Source organism: Rhinolophus sinicus, chromosome 15 (genome assembly GCF_057876585.1).
Source record: "Rhinolophus sinicus isolate RSI-liver-muscle chromosome 15, RSI-T2T, whole genome shotgun sequence".
In the NCBI taxonomy this organism is placed as follows: domain Eukaryota; kingdom Metazoa; phylum Chordata; class Mammalia; order Chiroptera; family Rhinolophidae; genus Rhinolophus; species Rhinolophus sinicus.
Genome location: NC_142515.1, coordinates 133,730,659 through 133,751,053, shown reverse-complemented (window position 1 = coordinate 133,751,053; position 20,395 = coordinate 133,730,659). Strand labels below are relative to the sequence as shown.

General features: G+C 49.2%; 1 protein-coding gene across 13 annotated transcripts in view; it reads right to left on the bottom strand.

Annotated features, from left to right (window-relative positions):
• Positions 1-20,395, bottom strand: part of ANK2 (ankyrin 2) — a 359,674-nt gene that overhangs the window by 180,187 nt on the left and 159,092 nt on the right. For 2 of the 13 annotated variants that reach the window (XM_074338592.2, XM_088792642.1), the window contains exon 1: positions 4,039-4,299. The exons of 10 other annotated variants lie outside the window; for them this stretch is intronic. In XM_074338592.2, coding sequence (XP_074194693.2) covers positions 4,039-4,167 — 129 coding nt within the window. In that variant the 5' untranslated portion in view covers positions 4,168-4,299. Of the gene's footprint in view, positions 1-4,038; positions 4,401-20,395 lie in introns of those variants that run through there. One more of the 13 variants, XM_074338612.2, reaches the window with a different exon arrangement.

The following is a 20,395-nucleotide window of genomic DNA, read 5'->3' as shown; positions in this document are numbered from 1 at the left end:
ACACAGGACCACGTTATTCTGCTGTGATTAGTATTTTTAATCCCCTCGTGTTGGTTGGGTGCCCAGAAATCCGTGTGCATGCCTCCTGTTGGAATCAGCCTGCCGAGCGCCGCGGGGCCCCAGGGCTGAAGGGGCGACTGGCCTTGCATGTCCTCCCACTCCCCACGGACACCCACAGACCACCACGCAGGCAGGCACAGCCGGCCACTCTATTTTATGTTTATTTACAACTCTTTCCTGTAACACAATTCAATATGTTCCTCTCCATACTTGCAAATAACACATTCTTCCATTTTCAAATAGTACACTAAGACAATAACCTTCAAAAGTCTTCATCTCTCTATGTCCCCTTACAACCTGGTGATAAGTCCATTACATACACTCAGTATTCTCACTGTCATCAATTTAATAACCAAGGAGACGAGGAGAACATGGTGGGGGAACCCCCAAAGTTGTCCTAGAAATAGTAAGCCTGATCCCTCCAAGATAATAACATACGTAAAAACCAAAGCAAACACCTGCTCAGAACCTTTTTCTATGAAAGTCAACGGAGAGGACTTGAAATGAATTTTGCTTTTATTTTCTACTTTATCCCACGCAAAAATCACCTGTGTCAGGTTAATGAATGGAAATATCCAAACACATCGTAAGCCCTAATAAAATTGCAAGAAAGAATGATGATACATAGTCCACCATTGACGGCAACTGCTGTATTTAAGGAGAAAATGCTGACTTCTAGTAGCTGAATTTCCAAGAAATCTCATGAAATATTGTGGTGCAATTACAATAGAATCACAACCTTAAATTTATCTAGTTTCCTTTCTTATATGTCATTTAACTTATTCTCACAGTAATTCAATTTCTTCCATTGTAGGAAGGTGTGGAGGGGAAGGAACTGAGACACTGGCACGTTAAACGTTTGCTTCTTCCACTCTGCATTAGGTGGCGCAGGACCAAGAAATCATATTACCTTTTCTCCCCTGATGAGCTTTGGAGCCTGCGTTTCAGTTCCAACTCTGCCACACACTAGTTGCAGGTGATAAAGCAAGTTCCCTAACCCTAGGTCTCAGTTTCCCCGAGTGCGAAATGGAGCGAGCAGTACTAGAGGGCAGGCACTGCCATCAGGATTGAATATGTGCCAGACACAGGGCCAGCTGGGTGCTCAGTAAACGTTATCATCAGCTTTTTACAGGGAGTAGCAACTCTGCATTCTCAATAGTACAAACTGAAATAATGGGAAGAATTTCTGAAGCATTGGGATACTAAGAACTGGTCACACAAACTGACTTTTACGTCAGATAATTCGTGGGTGTTGCAGACATTATGATAGGTTGGAAAATGGTTTGTCCATGCTAAGAAATGGAGAATGCATCTTTTATTTGAAAATAACTGATAAGTTTAAATGAAGAAGACCATTTTAAACATACTCTTTGCTTGCAAGGATGGAATTGGTTTTTTCAACCGATTCCTTAAAAATCATTTATTTTTCCCGAGTAAAAAAAGTACAGCTGGGGAATAGTATGTGATTGTGGAAAGAACATTATACTTGAAATCACTTTTTAGAACTGAGTCTTACAAGTTTGTGAGAAATTTGATTAAGTCATTTAATTATTCATTTTGGCGTCCTTCTCAAGTCTAAAAATTTCACATTCCAGCGTAGAAACTAGACATCTGCACCTACAAAGAAATGACTCGATATGACCTAACATTTAGAACAGTGATACCCTCTTACTTCTGTAAAAAGCTAAAATATCAATGTACTCTTTTGTAGCAAATAAATGCTAAATTCGTTTGTTTCAACTAATCGTAATCTTGGTCGATCTGCTTACAGAGTGCTTTATTCTAGCTGTGAGGTACAACCCACGTTTGTACTGTGGTTACGTTTGTTACTGTGCTTACGTATTCGCTATGCATACTACAGCTCAAAGAAGTGTGAACACGCACCGAGGGATTCTGCTTATAATGAGGCAGGTGCAGACATGGCCACAGAAAAACCCTAGCACTGTGGCAAAGCAGCTTGTCTATTTTTCCAGGCTTTCATCTACACTGGGGCAGGTCTTACCTGGACAAACATGTGGATAAACACGTTCATGTGCAAGGCACTTTACAGATGAATACGTCAACGATACACAACCTGTACAACTGATTGTTCCCTTAGGTTATAAAATGGTACCAGAAAATAAAGTGCCATAATTTCTGGATGACTTTGTGGACAGGGAGTTCCAGAGTGCCACCAACAGGCACACGTCCCTCTTCCATTCTTTCACCAACTACCTTTCCTTCACTCTGACCACACTTTGGACCGGGCTCAGGAGACTGGCTGCGCCAGGTGCACCTACAGAGCAGACCTGATGGGTGCAGGGACCTGGCGCCTTCAGCAAGCACGCAGGTGCAAGGTGTGGTGTGAACACCTGCGGGTGCCACCTGCACCCCAGGGGCAGAGGGAGGACGGCTGACAGGTGTGTGAGAAGCAGGAGAGGACCGAGAACATGCAGGGGCTGTGCCATCATCCTGGTCCCTCTGTCTCACTGAATGACATTATCTAAATGTGACCGTCAGATGGTTGCCTCACAGGACCGCGCTCTTAACCGAGATGTCGCCCACTGTGCTGGCTTCACTTCAAACCGATGCCGCATCTAAGCAACTGAGAGTGTCAACAGCAACTGTCACTTTTCCATTAACGATGTAGGTTCCAACGCTAATTGGTACAGAAAAAGGTAAAACACTGAACCAGACCCGGCAACGAGCCCGAGTGAGACCACGAGGTTTCGCAGGTGTGTGCTGCTCCTCCGTGAAGGTGCCAGGTCACTGTGAGACACCGAACAGCAAGCCTGGCAGAAAGCAGCACACGGGCTTTGGAAGGAAAAGACAAACATGACAAAACTGCAGAAAACTGCTTCATGCACCAACGGCCATTTAGAGGAGCAGAAATAGAGCCTGTGAAGAGGAAAGCGGGTTCCACAGACAGGGCACCACCACTCCCGATGCTGTCAGAGAGAACTCCTGCGCCCTTGAAACAAAGCCTCTGAAAGGTCAGGCAGAGCGAATGAACGTTTTTCCCCAAAGGGGAAATTATAATATACTGATAATTTTATTGATTTGTGTCACTTGATCTAACTAGTGGTGAAGTAAGTGGGAAAGCTGAAAGGCTTTCAGAGAATCCCTGCAGGTCAGACCTCACCGCCTCAAGTGTCCTTCCAAAAAAACGAGGCAAAGAGAGTACCCCAAATGGGGAGGTAAACATCCCTGTCACTGAGGGGACAGGGCTGAGCGTGCATTCCTGAGCACACAGCTGGCACTGACCCAAGCTCCAGTTACAAACACTGTCTTCACGTTCTGCTAATGGAATATGCCGTTTACCATCTTCTGAAATTACTCCTTGACCTACTTTGTTAATTACAGCACTTACAGAGATCTGCTTCCCTTACAGAACGGGACCACTGGCTAAATGAGTATTTGGGTTCCCTGGAGTTGTAACGTTATTTCTATTTTAGAAGGCAGAGAGAGAGAGAGACAACAATTCTACAGTTTAAAGTGAAGGGAACCATTCCTTAACCTTGGTCTTTTCACTTAATACTATAGGCAGAAAAGAAAGTCGTAAGATCAATGATGGAAACGAGAAAATAATTAAAATTGAAATTGTACGACCTCAGGCACAGCTGGCCACACCAGAACCCCCGTGCTGCCCACATGGAACAGCGTCCGGCTCCAGGGAAAGGAGAGCAAGCCCTCGGTCATCCCCAATCAGAGATCCACATAACAGCCGGTACCAGAGAGGAGAACACCGTCACCCTCCAACCCTGAGGATAAAGCCGCCTGCTCTGGGGCCGACTGTGGATAATTGAGGGAAACAGAGGAAACGCAGGGAAGCATCTTTGCTTCGTTTGGTGCAAGCCCAGGAGATGTGCCTGCTCGGGCAGCTGCTTCCAATGCAGCAAATGCGGGCTGCAAACCCCGCTTGGAAATGGTGCAGAGATGATGGAGGGAGAACGAAGGTGAGCGAGCACCCTGCGGAAGGGGTAAGGGGGCGGCTCATACCTTCCTTTTCCGGTCCGTACGCTCCCTGGGGATTTTCCGTTGTTTTTTCCTCTCTCTCTCAAGGATCTTTTCCTTTTCATCCAGCTCAGCCTCGCGAACTTTTTTAATAGAAGCAGCAGCGTGAGCCATTTTGCAGAGGGAATGCGCAGAGGGGCGCTGCGCCCAGCCTCCGCTGGGCGGCGATCCAGGTGACGCGGAGCCAGCCGGGGATGTGCCGCCGCCCGGGCTCACCCAGGCCTGCACCCGGCCCGGAGCTGTGTCCCGCGCTGCCGCAGGCTCTAGCGGACACACCTGCCCTGGGCGCAGGTGCCCACCTGGGAACGCGCAGGGGGCTGGGCGGAGGCGGTGCGCCGCGCCCGCGTCCTCCTAGGTGCGGAAGCCCCCTTCAGACGTGCATCCCTGCGGGCGCCGTGCTCGGGGACTGCCGCAGCCAGCCTGTCCCCGTGGGCCTGCTGAGGCGGCTTCTAGGCTGCAGCCCCACCTCTGTGCCGGGCGAGGGGCGGGCACAGCCTGCGGGGCCTGGCGGGCTGCGGCTGCTCCGTGCAGCGCATGACGCCAGTCCCTGCTGGCGGCGCTGGCCCTGCCCCTCTCCCTCTCCTGGGCTCCCGGAGCTGCCTGCCGTGGGGGGACACGCCACTGCCACCAGGCTGAGCGGTGTGGAGCGCTGGACAGCCCCTGGCGGCGGTGACAGACCCACGTGAGGCAGCGCGAGAACCCCGCACCGCGGGCTCAGGCCGGTTCCCTGCAGGGGGCGGGGCCTCGGAGCCGGGGACAAAGCTGGAGACACCCCAGACCAGCTCCATCCCTCCGAGAGACACTCAGGCGCTTCCGTTAGATACCAACCGACCTCAGGCTGTGTGATGGAGTGAGGCAGGACGGAGTCTCTGCGGCTGCCTGTGGGTGCGCACAGGGACCCAGCGTGTGAGCCCACGAGCAGGAAATTCTCTGGGTTCCAACTGCCTGTCCTGCCAAATTTCCAGAATTTTACCAAGTTTTTCTTGGGCCGATAGGGTGTCACTCGTTTCTTAATTCCTCACCCCCGACTCGGTGATGCACAGGGAGGTCAGGAAAGCCCTGCACCACACCCTGCGCTGTCCGTGTAGAGAAAGAGATTTGGCTACTAACACACACTGACATCTGACAACGTGATCTGACTCCACAGCTGTGCCCTCACCAGGGAAAAGGAAAGGAGCACTAAGGGTGTCCTCTGTGGGACCCTAACCCGACAAATCGGAAGCTGTAGTTTCCTTCCTGGCTCCATGCAGTCAGAGCAGCCTCGAGGCGGGAAACACTAGCTCTCTGTACTATGGTGGTCTGTACACAGTTGGGCACATAATCACACAATTTATGACATTTTTTTCCCTAAACTAAGTAGAAAGCAGCAAGCGTCATGAAATACCCATGGTAGGTGGGGACCCAGCACCCGTCTGACCGAGAAGTGGGTCCGCGCCAGGAAGACACCCTGGCCCGGCCAGCGCTGCTGCCTCGTGGGCCAGTGACGACCGGCTTCTCGGGTCGGGAGCACAGCCGCCTCCACTGGAACACGGAGAACTCCTCTTCTAGAACAATCAGCCTCTATTAGCTCCCTGCTCTGGAAACTCTGGTACCCATGTACCAACTCCCTCACAGGCTTCCTGGGAAAGCGGAAGGTGGATGGGAGAGGGGAGGGTTCCTGCACCTCCCTGCCCAGGTGGGTCACCGCTGTCATCCAATGAGGACTGCGGGGTGAGCAGCTCCGGCAGTGTCACCCAGTCCTCAGGAAGATGGGTTCAGGGAAGCGGCAAGACAACCACCAGGCAGTCCCTTTCCTCCTAAACACTCTGAAAAGGAGGTTCACAACCAAGCACGTTGTCATGAGGGAGACCCTGCTCACTGCGCCATTTGTCATGCGGGGCGGCCTGCGGGGTCTCTGCTCCCGCTCCTCATACAAGAACGCAGGACATGGTGAGGCCAAAAAGGAACACCCACGGAGCCATAGGTAGGGGAGTCATACCACTATATTCTCTCTGGCGGCACTATACTCTCACTGGAGGCTGGATCCACACTGTCCGCAAACCGCCATCCACGCTTGCCAGCCCAGCCGCCATCTTCTTGCCAGCCCCCATTCTTCCTCTCTCTCTCCTAGCGTAGCCACAGCAGTTATATTAGTGGCCAATGGCTCACTGGTTACAGCTGACGGCCAACTAGCCACAGCTGATGGCCATGCAATCACAGTTGGCCATTTACTACCTGAGCCAGCACCTGTCTATGTGAGGCTGAGAGCCTGGAAACTACTTTCTGGGGCTCTGCCCCCACACACGTCTTACTGGGTTCGTGATGTCCCAACAAAATGTGGCTGAGCCCTCCCTGCTCTCCCTGTGACCGAGGGGGCTGTCCGGGCTGCTTCTTGGGCGGCGCCCTCCCATGGCCCCTTTAGAGCCTGTTCACACGGTGTCCAGGCACCTTCTCCCCTTGGCCGGGCTCCCACAGGGAAGGGGACATCACAGGCACAGCTGGAGCAGAAAGTGGGAGGTCTTGGTGTCAGACTCCATTCACTTCATTAGCCTTTTATGAGCTCAAGAGACGTACTTCAAAGACGCACAGTATCACTGCAATGCTTTCTAATGCCAGGAGAACGACAGTTCTACGGCTGCAACCTAAGAACTTAGGAAAGAGGGTTCTGGGCATCATCAACAGTCATAGGCATGTGGGGTCTCTGCTCCTGCTCCCCACACAAGAACGCAGGACATGGTGAGGCCGAAAGGGAACACCCACGGAGCCATAGGTAGGGGAGTCAGACCACTAGTCTCGCTGGCGGCTGGGTTGGAGACACAGGGAGCAAACATCCGCCAGTACCCCAACAAGGGGTCTTCCTGCACCCCAGTCTTGCTGGCAGCCAGGCGAGACACACGAAGTAGGATCCACATGATCCGCAATCTGCCATCCACTTTTCTGCCTGCCAACCAGCCAACCAACCAACCAACCAACTAACCCAGTCACGGCAGTTATATTAGTGGCTAACTGGTTACAGCTGATGGCCAACTAGTCACAGCTGATGGCCATCTACTACCCGAGCCAGCACCTTTCCACGTGAGGCCGAGAGCCTGGAGACTGCTCTTTGGAACTCTCTCCCCGCAGTCCCCAAGATTCCCTCCATTTTCCTTGTTTCATCACTTCCACCTCCCGCAGGTTCCTTTGCCGTGTGTTGGTTTGATTGACAAACACGTCAGGGCAGGGGCTGCGACACATTTAAACAGTCATTACAGGACTTCACTTACCTTCTCCTATCCCCTCGGGATGCAGCACAGAGAAGCAAAGTCATGGTGTTTTCACAGCTGAGGACACTGAAGGCCCAGGCTGTGTCCCAGGCCAGCAAGCAGCCAGGACCCGTCTGCCACCCTCGGAGAAGGAGCCCTCACATTCCTCACACCCCACAGCCCACCACGGGCTCCGCCGCTCACACCCCGAGTGGGAACCTCAGGGCAGGACGAGTGTTTTTAATGAGATGAGCTGACCGAGGCCTCTGCCAAGCGAAGTCCATCCACCATCCCCAGCTGGAAGCACAAAGCCCCACGTGCGGTGGGCAGGCCAGGCGGCTCATGTCCCCACCGACTTATTCAAGGTTCTCCAGGCTCGGCCTTCTCACACCCCATTGCCGCCTGCACACACATCCCCGAGACGTGTCTGAAAGGAAAGGCCCTGAGAAGGGAGCCTGTGAGCCCTGCAGCTGCGCCCGCCCAGACAGGGCACTGTTTCCAGGCCCAGGGGCCCCGGCCGTGGCAGTGTCCCTGCCGGCACCTGGCAAGGGCTCCTGTCAGGCCTCCAGCCGGGCGAGTCCAGAAGTGGCTTCCCAGGGACAGGCTGGCGTCTGCCTCCCAGGCAAGGAACCTGAGAGCCAGCAGAGATGGCTCACCATTCCTAGAGGACACACTTCTTTTCACAGACAGGACAGGTTTGCTGTCCTCAGTGTCCCGCAGTCCACTCAGAGCCCAAAGGAAGCGCTCTCCTTCACCTTCAGGGCACATGCGCAGAGCTGGCCACACGCTGGGTGCCAGCACCGGCCTTGGCCTCAAGGGAGAGGCAGCCACATAGCAAACCCAGTGCGGGCGCCAGTGGGCAGAGCAGATGCATGACGAACACAGGTAAAGCATCACCTGCTCAGGAAAAAAGGCCGTGCTCACTTGAGCTGTGAGCCGAGTACCTCCCCCTCAAGTTCAAGGGTGCTGCCCGTATTTGAGACTTCCTGTGTGTTCTGAGGCTAGGAATGCACAGGGGGAAGGACTGTGTTCCCAGCTGACCTGGCACCAAGGCCAAAACCAAGTGGCTGGCACTACCCCAATAAGAGACAAGAAGTCCTACTGTGCGTTGCTATGGTTTCTGTAAGGAGAGGATTTGGTTACAGTGGGAGCGACCGCATGGTATCTTCCTTCTCCTGCCTGAGGAATGGAAGCTAAGACATCGCAGGGTCCACTCAAACAGGCCCCACAGCCCAGGACAGCGAAGCCGAGCTGCTCAGGCCCCACCATCCGAAGCCTGAAACAAGCCCAGAACTGAATACTCCTGGCCTTGCACAGGCTCTCCAGCTCGTGACAAAGGTGACCCGACAAGGAGTGTCCCGCTTCCCTGTGGAGACCCCCCGACAAAGACAAGACAGAGCCACAGACTGAAGGTCACAAAGGCTGGCCTTGCTCTCTGACAAGTGTGAGGACGGTGGGCAGAAGGACGCAAAGGGCACAGATGTGAGAAGGAAATCGCAGCAGCACCCGAGAAGGAAGGCATCGCCATGCCCTGCGTCCCTCAACCCCAGCACTCACCAGATGCAGACGGAGGGGACAGACAAGGACGAAGCTGGGACAGCCAGACCCTGTGCACGGCAGGCCGCCTGTGCCACGGTGCGTGGCCATCGCCAAACTCCCGGCAGAAACCCTTCACTGAGGTTCTCAGTCAAGTCCACTTTCCCTGCGCTCCATGTGACGGGAGACAGTGCGTCAGGAATCAGAAAAGTCCCACAAAGCTCAAATCCCTCTTCCTTATAAGTCACTACTTGGCATCTTAGATCAAAAGCCAAGGAATTAATCTCAAACTTGCCTTTGTGAATACTCTTCGTTTAAGGTAAAAACGTCCCCAGTGTCCTCACTGCGTGGCTGGGCAGTCCTGTCTGGAGTCTCCTCGTACCCAGGCGGCTCCTGGGGGCCGATGGTGAGCCAGTCCTGGCCCCCGGGGGCCCCAATGAGGGGCGAGAAGCCGCCATTCTAAGCGCATCGTTACCAGACTGCTCAGTCACCTGTGCATCGCCAGCGACTGTCGCCACTGACAGCCAGACCTGAGGACAGAGCTGCTGCTCAGTCTTCAAATGCTGGTTTCAAGTTTCAAACTATTTCTAAATATCTCCAAATGTCTTCAGAGGGCTGCTCTCTTCTCAGAAATGAAAGCACACTAGTCTCGGACAAGAAAGCCCTGTAGTCTGTTAGGGACTGAAACACCGCTGGCGTTCTCCATCCTGCCGACAACTCCTGTGCTTCTAAAACACGTATGACCTCCCCTGTGGGTCTGCAGCAGCTTTCCATAAAAACTGCTATTTCTTAGCCCTTTTCCTTTGGTCAAAAGCACTGAACTGGGGTTAAAACGTGAAATGCAGTCCCCGCCTGCTGCCCTCGTTTGGGATCCATGTTTTCTCTAGGAATTGTGTTGTTCCTCCGGGGAAGGCACATTAGCATCTCAAAGGTAACAGGCTGACTGGTGAGGAAGACAGCAGACCGGTCAATCCTTGAGTCCTGCGTTCACGTCAGGCAGTCGGAAGTGCACCTGGGCCAGCCACTTGCCAGAACACGTTCAAAGTATTTATGGAAGGAAAAGATTAACTTTCCTTGATTGAGACAAAACTATTTTTAATTGTTACTCTTTATTTGACTCCAAATTTGAACCATGTGCACCTTATATTTATGTGAAGTCGTTTATATTTAAATTATATACCACAGATGAATCAGTAATGCCCAGCGCCAGTAAATGAGAGGGACGAGACTGAGCACACGACCTGCGTGTCACACAGACGCGAACCACAGCCCTGTAACTCAGGACTCCTGGCCAGCACATCGTAAGCAAAAATATCTCATTATTTTTCACAACTAACGATAGAAAGATGACACACTGTAATCTGGAGATGTCCACGTCTGCTGCTGACCAAACCCCAAGCCAGGGTCAGAAGTTCCAGGTCTCCAGTGTTCCGACCCAGAGCCCTGATACAATGAGGACAAAACCTCTCTTGCCGGTTCCAACCACGGCAGTGTCTGCACGGTGGGTACAGCAGTGAGCACAGAAGACTGACCGACAGACGCGCTTTCAGGAACATGCTGCTCAAAGAACGAGGTCCTGAGGCCGCCCTGTTGGTGCCAGACAACTGGGGTGTCCCCACGTGCCCCATGTACTGGGTGCTAGTGAGCTCTATGACGGTGGTAGCACCTGGGCTACAAGTGCTTCCGGACGCCACCACGTAGCTGTCTGACCCCACACACCTGCTTCCATGATCCATTTTCATTTCTTCGGCAACAGACAGAATATATTCTTTTTCTTGCAACCTTCGTTTGACCTGCAAATAGAATCTGGTGCTAGGCATCCAGAGTTTCTTGCTTTCAGCATGACTAGTACTTTTCATTCTATACCTACTCATGCAAAGTCATGCTCCATAAACACGGAAAGCAAAGTATACGATTAAATTGACTTCCTTTGGAAGGAACGTGCTCAGAGGTGAGGCAGAGCCGAGCCCTGTTGGGAATGCTGCTAACGCCACCTCAGTCACATCAGTCACAAATCATGAGGCCAGCCTCCAGCTATCGGGAGCCAGGTCGCACAGACTGACCCCCGGACACACACCGGGAACGCAGAATGAAATAAGTACCCTCTTCGTAAAAGCCACAAATAGCCGACAGGATGAGGAATTTCTAGGCAAAACTGAAGGCAAAGGGACTCACTGGGACATGCACAAGCAGAGAAATTGCTTGTTCCCTGAGTGTATTTCACACCAAATTTGAACTTTCATTTTGAAAAATTCAAGAGCAAGAGGCAGAAATCAAAGGCCTGTGTGTACACAAGGTTCAAAGGCTACTGGGGCCTCCCCACAATCGTCTGAGATCTCAAAAGCTGTCCTCTTGTGCTGAGGGTAGAATAATCAATAACCAGCCCACCCCCAGCTCATGTACAACCGGGACTTTATTGCCTGGACTTTCGACAAAACTGGAGCCTTGAACTTGGTTTAGGAGGATCTCCAAATCATCTGTGGGCACAGGGCCTGGCAGGCGTGAATGTGAGTCTGCTCTGAGGTGCGAGCTTCGGCCGTGGCCTCCAATGACCAGCATAAGGAACATTCCTCGTGCAGTGACAGCACAGTCGCACAGGCCAGCACATGGCAGGGACAATGGGACAGACACACTTCTAAGGACACCAGGTAATACAACTAGGAACACGGCACTGACACAAAATGGGGAGTTCTTAAAAACTTTTTCCTGGTGCCCCACGTAGTGTCATTTAGTTGGGATGTGAAGTCATCTGAACCGTTTGAGCTCAGACTTATTTCATGTTTTTTTCTCCACCTCTCCACCAACCTACACTACTTTGCAGAAGAGCAGATAATAATCAGTTAGATAAATGAGCAATGTAAGTGTCGAATGAGTTGTAGAAACAACATAGACTGCAGAACTTCAGAATGCTATACTTTTTCTTCATAAAAAGTTTTGATAACAATGTAATAGATCTTAACAGGGAATTATATCCTTCAACATTTGAGAATTCAAAAATGTCACCAAAATCTAACAGACAAATAAGACGTAACTGAAAAGACGGAGCACAATAGTTCTCACAAATTAGAAGCTTTATGTGGAAACAAAAGTTGATGGTTTAGGTCAAATCTTTGGGAAATATCCAACCCAACTAACCTTGTGAAGCCCTGCAATACACTTAGCTTTCAATCCTCCATCTCCACAAAGGAGGTAGTTTTCTTTGTCTTCTCAGTTGCAGAAAGGCGTATAGCAAAGCGCTCTCCAACCTTGACGTAAGTCCGGCGCCACCGCCTCACTGAGCAGTGACCGCTGCCCAGCACGTCGGGAGCTTATGGCTGACCCGCCATTCCCACCACGGACGCTTCTCCCCCGTCCAGCTACCCGCTCACCACAAGCCAGCAATGCCTGTTCCCAACCACTTCACCCCAGCTGTACTCGTCACCACAACGACATACTTCAAACACATCTTATCTAATGAACTACGTGTGACAAAAAGGTGTTTATGAAAATCATTATGAGGCTTTGTAAGGACTTGATAAAGACGAATCCTGACAGACTGCTGTCGAGTTACAGGTACAGCTGAAACAAATACAAAATATATATATTTTTTTTTTTTGAAACGTCCTTGGAAACGGCTTTGGAAACATCTAGAAACTCTACAGACTGTTTTGCAAGTTCCTTCAAGTTCTGACTCCATTGAAAGACGCCAAGCTGGAAAATACAGATGAGCCAATAACTATAAGTACCGTGTTTCCCAGAAAATAAGACGTAGCTGGACCACCAGCTCTAATGCTTTTGGAGCAAAAATTAATATAAGACCCAGTTTTGTATTATATTGTAAGACCTGGTATTATATTATATTATATTATATTATATTATATTATATTATATTATATTATATTAGGCCCAGTCTTATATTATAGTAAAATAAGACCCGGTCTTATGTTAATTTTTGCTCCAAAAGACACATTACAGCTGATGGTCCAGCTAGGTCTTATTTTCCAGGAAACACGGTAGGTATTGTTCATTCAAAAAAGACAAGGAAAAACCCTGAATAGTGGAAAATTCTTAAACAAAAAGCATATTTAAACAAAAGGTCATGATCTAACATCAAATCACTGGTAAAAGAACTCCAAAGGGGTTAATATCCCAAATTTATAAAAAACTCACTCAATTTTCAACTTCAAAAAAACAAACAACCCAATTAAAAAATGAGCAGAGGACATAAGATGGCAAACAGACATATGAAAAAATGTTCAACCTCACTAACCATCAGAGAAATGCAAATAAAAACCACAAGGAGATACCACCTCACCCCAGTCAAAATGACTATCATCAATACATCAACAAACAGCAAGTGCTGGTGAGGTTGTGGAGAAAAGGGAACGCTGGTGCACTGTTGGTGGGATTGCAGATTGGTGCAGCCACTATGGAAAACAGTATGGAGGCATCTCAAAAATCTGAAAATGGAACTACCTTACGATCCAGCAATTCCACTCCTAGGTATCTATCCAGAGAAATCCAAAACACTAATTCAAAAAAATGTATGCACCCCTATGTTTATTGCAGTGCTATGCACAATAGCCAAGACATGGAAACAACTGAAAAGCCCATCGATAGACGAATGGATTAAGAAACTGTGGTACATTTATACAATGGGGTATTACGCAGCCATAAAGAAGAAAGAAATTTTACCATTTGCAACAACATGGATGGACCTAGAGAACATTACGTTAAGTGAAATAAGTCAGACAGAGAAAGACAAATACCATATGATCTCACTATATGTGGAATCTAAAGAAAAGAATAAATGAATGAACTAATCAGAAACAGCCTCAGAGACACAGAGGAAAACCTGAGATGGGAGGGGGTTGGTGACGAGGGAGAACGTGAGGGGATTAGAAAGCAGTCAGTAACCACAAGATGGCCATGGGGATACGAAAGTTAATTTGGGGAATATAATCAATAATGTTGTCAAGATTTTGTAGGGTATCTGATGGACACATGTCCCATTTGAGAGACCACCTCAGGGATGGTGTAGATGCCTGATCACTGCACTGTACACCTGAAGCTGAAGCTGAACAGTAATGAATGTCAACTACAAGTTTATATATATATATCTATCTATATCTATCTATGTATGTATGTATATATATATATATATATATATATATATATATATATATATATATATATATATGGTTACAAGAAGTGGAGCACAGCATTAGGAATAGAGACAGTGGGAATGTAATGGCTCTGTGCGATGTCAGAGGGGTAGTGGGAGGGGGAGGGGGGTTGTCACTGTGTGAGGGATATAAATGATAAATGTCTAACTATTACATTGTTTTATGCACCTGAAACTAATAAAAAAAGTTAAATAAATAAAACCCCAATGTATATGTTTCTAGTTAAAATAAAATGTTTAAAGTATGCATCACTGTTTATGATTCTCCACTTTCACCATCTTTCAGTAACTGACCAAATAACAGGGTTTGGGTGATGTTATGAAATTCAGGTCCTCTGTGTGGTGGAGGGCCTGACTTGGGGTTTCCCCTGGGGCGCCATAGCTCAGCACTAGTGGCCTCTGCAGGCCTGGGTGTCCTCGTATGCATGGGGACAAGCCCTGTGTACCCTGCAGAGCCAGGAGAAACAGCACATATGGACGTGCGGGGTCAACAAGGGTAACCATACATTATCTCCTGCCAACAAGAACTAAAGCGTGCTCATCAAAGCATCAAAGGGAAGAAAACAGACTTTTAAAACAGAAACACAGGGGACAGGGTGTAAGATGGAATCACCCCAAAACAATGTGTGGGAAGAAAATGCAGACCCCCTTGGACGTGTAACACCATTAAAAACCCACAGCTTGTAAGAGCAGTTGGTACAGACGCAACACAGAGGAGCGAGTCAAGGTCACTGAACACACACAATGGTCTGCATGTGTCCCCCCCGATACATATGCTGAAATCCTAGTGCCCAGTGAGATGGTCCAGAGGTGGGGCCTTTGGGGTGGGCAGGCCACGAAGTGCCAACGCCCTTATAGAGAGACCCCGGGCTCCCTGCCTCCTTCCCGCCGTGTGGGGACACCAGAGTCTGCCACCGGGAAGGGGGCCCTCATTGCCTGACCACACTGGCACCCCGATCTTGGTCTTCCAGCCCCCAGAACTGAGAAATAACCCTCTGCTGTTTACAAGGCAGCCCGTCTGGAGCATTTTGTGACAGCAGCTTGCACAGACTAAGACAGCATATGCGCCCGGGAAGGATTTACTGCCCACGGAAACCAGCTCGTTACAGTCATAGCACTTAAATAAATCAGAACCAAAGGCTGAGATCAGGCCTGAGTCAGAATAAAGGCACATGCTGCAAAAGCTTCGTTTTGAGTGAAAAACAAAACGAAGAACAATTGCCATTTGACTACCAGGTAGGCATAGCTCCAAAGGGGAGTTTCTAACAGGTTATTCTGCAAACAGACTTGTTACCAAACAAAGTAACATACTGGCAGGAGACGGAATGCGGCTTCACTCTCACAATTAGTCCCTAAAGCTCACTTTTCATAAAGGACAGAACTGTCCCCGTTACAGGAACACACAGAGAGGTCCACAACCAGGCAGCCCAGCAGCGTGCACACCCGTGAAATACTGGGAAGAAAATGTGTCAGAAGAAACGCCTTCCCCTCAGAGGAGTGGAGATTTGGTGCCATCTTTCCCAACACCAACGAGACACACAGCCTGCAGCCGGCCTGCAATCACAGCTGGAGACGAAGGCTTCGCAGGACGTCCCGCTGCTTGTGCAGCTCCCCAAGTATCGGCACGCGGGGTACAGCGGGGAAGGCAGTTACCGTCTCCCCAGAGCAGCGGGCTCAGAATTCGAAGAGTATCTTTGCACAGAGTGAGAGTTTGATTGTCCCCACAACCCGCGGGTTTCTGCAGTGGCGGCTGGGCCTCCAACCAGAGCAGCCCCAGGGCCACTTCTATACGTTGGGAAACTTCACTTTAAGTAAAGGATCTGCTGCTGAAAAGGAGAAAAAAACCAGAAAACAGAAATAAACTATATAGATGTGTTGTCATGTGTATTCGCAGAAATCTGTGGGATTGGGTGGCCCTCTGCTGGGGGGTCGGGTGCCCCCACTGGACAGGGTTGGGTGGCTCTCCGTTGGATTGGGGAAACCAACGCTGCTCTGAGCTCCAGTGTCCCACAGTTTCACAGCCGACTCTACGGCGGGCTGCATTTTTTGTGTTTAGTGGATACTTTTTGGTTTTGCAGGAGAGTGACAGGAAGTACAGTCCCTGCCAAGGCATACCACATTAAACTAGAATCTAATGCAGATATTTTCAGTAAAAACAGAAACTGAAACAGAGCTAGTAAAACTTAGTTGACCCCAACATGGTATTTGCAAGCTCTCTGTCAAATCCCCCCAGGGGTTCGCTTGACCGCACTCTAAGTTAAAGCAGTCTATTTACAAGCCATTGAAACCCTTTGTCGGCACAGCCTCAGACTGCACCCCAACACACATGAAGTCCCCTCTAGTCTCACACATGTCTGAGCACCCAGTCCGCTCAGCTTTCTGTTTAGAGTAAGGACATTTCCAAATGTTGCAGCCCAATGACTCCAGAACACTGAACCCCTCTGTCGTACATGCAGTTTCTGAGGCACGGCGGGTCCTAGAACAGCGCAGTCTCTACCAAAATCGTTTCACAGATGAGCCAGCTGCACCATTACTTGATGTCTGCTTGAAAGCCCCAACAGTAAGGCTTAAAATGAGTAAGTCTTGAAATAGACTCTATGGTCTTGGATCAATTTTTGGTTAATTTTATTGCACATATCTGATCTTTTCAAAATCCCAGCTTCCTGGATCACTTAAAATGGTTTCTGACTTTCAAATTTTGCTCTCCTCTCTTCTCATGCCTGGCCCCTCACCTCTGCTTCCTACGCCAACTGAAAAGGTCCCGCCTTTTCATCACTTTCCCACCTTCCCAGCAGAGGCCACTTGATACCCAAATCCACTGATCCCTCTGGAGGCGAGAAGGGATTAATTCCCCCAAATGCAAGAGCAACTCACTTTGCACCTCAGATTCAGATGACTGGGTTCCTGCATTGACGTCAAAATTTAATCTCAATTCTGCGGTAACTAACTGCCTCGGGCGGCAGGAGCGCCCCCTGCTGGCAGCGCTACCTGTCACCAACTGTCCATCGTGCCGAATACCCAAAAGGCCTCTGGAACTTCCATCTCTGAGCTTCGCCTGTGTGCTGGGACACCCTGTCTTTCACATGGGACCCTCTCTGTGTGACTGGGTTGTCACCGATTTCCTGGGGCCACTTTCTCCTGTCACCCAACCACCCAGGACACTGAACCCAAGCACTTCCCTGTGTGCTGTGCTCTAACCACACCCGCCGGGAGGGGCCCCAGCGCCTTTCTCATCTCACCCATTACCATCTATTTCCCTGATTGCAAATCACAGCCTCACTTCACTTGCTTTTATGAGCCTGCCTGCTCCTTCTTCCCCTTTACACAAGGTTTTCACAATTCTTTCCTCCAAAATAACTGCCTAGATCTGTAAAGTTCTTTATAAGAATGAGGTTTTCAAACATATTTATAAAGGCAAGAAAATGTTCACAGAGGCTTTTCTTTTTTCGTTTCCCAGCCCCAAATTCCCACCAGTCTCCATAAAAATCACAAGAACCCAGCAACTAACTTCTGAAAGAAGGATAGCGTTTCGCCGAGGGAATGGGATCGTTAAGTGGGTTATACTGTCGGGGAGACGAGTGACAATGTCGACAAAGGAGGTGGACTTCAACTTGTCCCTGATGTCACCGAATCCTCACCAAGGACTTTCCAAGTACTACTGCCCAAGTCAGCGTCTTGTCCACCTTCCGAGGGAAAGGGTGAGTCATGGAGGACGAAGGGGACAAAAATGACAACTGGTATTTTTTAACTTGCTAAAATCCAAATATTTGCCTTTTATTACAAAACTAGGCTTAAAACTGTCCTCTTGTTTTATGTTTAAATAAAGCTTCAGACATGCATGCATTCCATCTACGGAAACATGCTGAATGGATACGCCCAGTGTGTACCTCATCAGCTTTACAGACCTCACTCTGAAAACGCCGACAACAAACGCTCACAGTCCTATGTGCTGATGAATCACTAAATGCACAAATAACTTTCGGAAATGCATTTCCAGAGATCCTGTGTGTTTTCCAAGCACTGAGCATTGTTTTCACTGGATTCTGCTTAGAGCTTAGCAGGATTTGAAGCTATTCAGTCACTTACAATAAATCCATGATGATATTTACTGGGGTGAGTTTTTACTACTTTCAAAGGTTGCCATTAAACATTACTAATATTCTCTTCCTTTATTTCAAAAACATTTTCCAATTAAAAGAAATCTTTAATCTTAGAAAATATTATTTTTAAAACACTTGTCATTTTGAACCATGAAGGCTATCAAACTCAGTCACTTCCTGGCCATTTTTAAGCATTTATTTCTTAGCATTCAATGCCAAGTCTTTCCCCATCTGAATGTTATAAAAAAAAATAAGTGAAAGATGAAAAGTTCCAAGTCGTCGTGACATCAGCCACATCAAGTTTTGGTCACTCCGAGGCCAATCCCATCTTTGCTGTGGATTACAGAAAATTAAGTTGCAAAGAAAGCTCCGTTGTGATATAATCACATAAGAGCGGACAGACAAGGATTGTTTATGGGGCTTCGCTAGGCAGATATGTTATTACTGGATCAGTCAACCAGGTAAGTTCAACGAGGAAAGCAATTTCATGCAGAGCTGCACAAAATAATTCTATGTTGTGTGACTGTTGTTTGAGTTTTGTTCTTCGTCCTCTTTCACTCTCCCCATGTCATGCTTCTCGTTTGTCCCCAAAAAAGGAGAAAAAGTAGGTGAGCAGCAGGAAGTGTCTTGGAGTGGAGAAGAACAGAACACGAAGCCCAGCCCTAGGGACACAAAGGTGGGAAGAGTACAGAGGGCGTCCTAGAAATTCGGTTCAGTCCAGTTATATGCTTTCGAGATACCTGGAGATAACTTACAGAGTTACTGGTGAGCCCTGTGTTGTCAGATCTAATCAAGATTTTTCACTCGTCACATTAGCTGACCTTTTAGCAGTACTCCATACAACTGGACATTCCTTCCTCTTCCGGAAAATTTTTTTCTTAGTTCTGGCTCTGGAATGTCCTGTTCCCCTTGCCCCATGTTTTCAGCTTCGGGCCCCTCTGGGCCTGAACTCACGTGTGCAGAACTGTCACCTCACTCCAGACACGTCCCCAGCAGCAGGATCTACTCCCGGGCTTTAAATCTCAGGTCTGCGCCCAGTCCAGAGATTCTCTCTAGGGCTCTGACCTCTCCCGTGAGCTACCACTCGACACGTCCATTGGCATGTGCCAGGCGTTTCTGACCACTTCCCCACCTGTGCTTCTCCCCCAGCTTCCTTTTCTCAGTGAGTGGACCCAGCCGAGACCCTGGGACTGTCCACACTCGGTCTACCCCCGAGACTAGCAATTCTGCCACCGAAGTGATCATGTGTGCTGTCCCCTCATCCCCGCCGTGTCCAGCCATCACTGCCTCTCCCACGCCCGCCATTTCCAAGTGTGTCCACAGCTCCCGCCTCCATTCCTCTGTGACAGGTGACAAATTATAAGCCGGATGCTGCTTAGCAGATGCCCAACACTCCGATGATTCCCATGGGCTCGGTAACAATTCCTCAGTGCCCATGGCTCGCCCCTCTGCCCTGCAGTCCCATGTACCACCAGCTCCTGCCCCAGGCCTTACGCGAGCCCTGCCTTCACGCTTTACCTCACTCACCCTTCCAGTCTCAGGTTCAGGACCACTTGCTCATATCCAAGTTCAGGTTCCTTGGACGCTTTCCGACCCTTGTAAAACAATCTCTTCTAACTGCCTGCATCATGTTTCACAGCCTCTATCAAACTTGTACTGATACAGCCCACTGGGTTCTTATTTGGTTAACGTCTTTTTCCCCATTGGAATGTGAACCCCACTAAGGTTAGTTCCTCGTCCCAAAATCATTGCCTGGGACATGATGTGTCTCAGTACCTTCTGCGGGACGCATGGGTGAATGCATGGATGATTTCTGGACAGCTGAGGACACTGCAAACAATGCCGATGAGAAAAACATTAAAACTTGTATATTTTTGTCAACGGCTAGAAACTGGCACTTGCTGTGGGGTCCACACTGAATTTTTTACAGAAATTAAGGGCATTTCCTCTTCACACATAGAAGCAATACTCTCTCTGCAACAAGTTTCTCTGCATTTAATCAAAGCCTGACATTTGGGCTCCACAGAGAGAAACATCACATTTAATCACAAATGTGAAAAACAATAATGGTGATGCACCTACATATACACTTTGGGAAAGGTGTGTTGACATGTTACCAGTTGTTACTGCTGGATTTGGGCAGTGTTGTTGCTGAGTTTCTTGTCTGGAATCAGCTAACGTCTGTAGTTTGCGTGAGGGCATAACCTCTGTGCTGTACATACCATCGCATCTCCTACGTCAGGGGAGCGTACAGAACAGCTTCACCTCCTGGAAGGTCCCCCGAGCTTCATCAGCTCATCACCCCTCCGCTCCTCACAGAA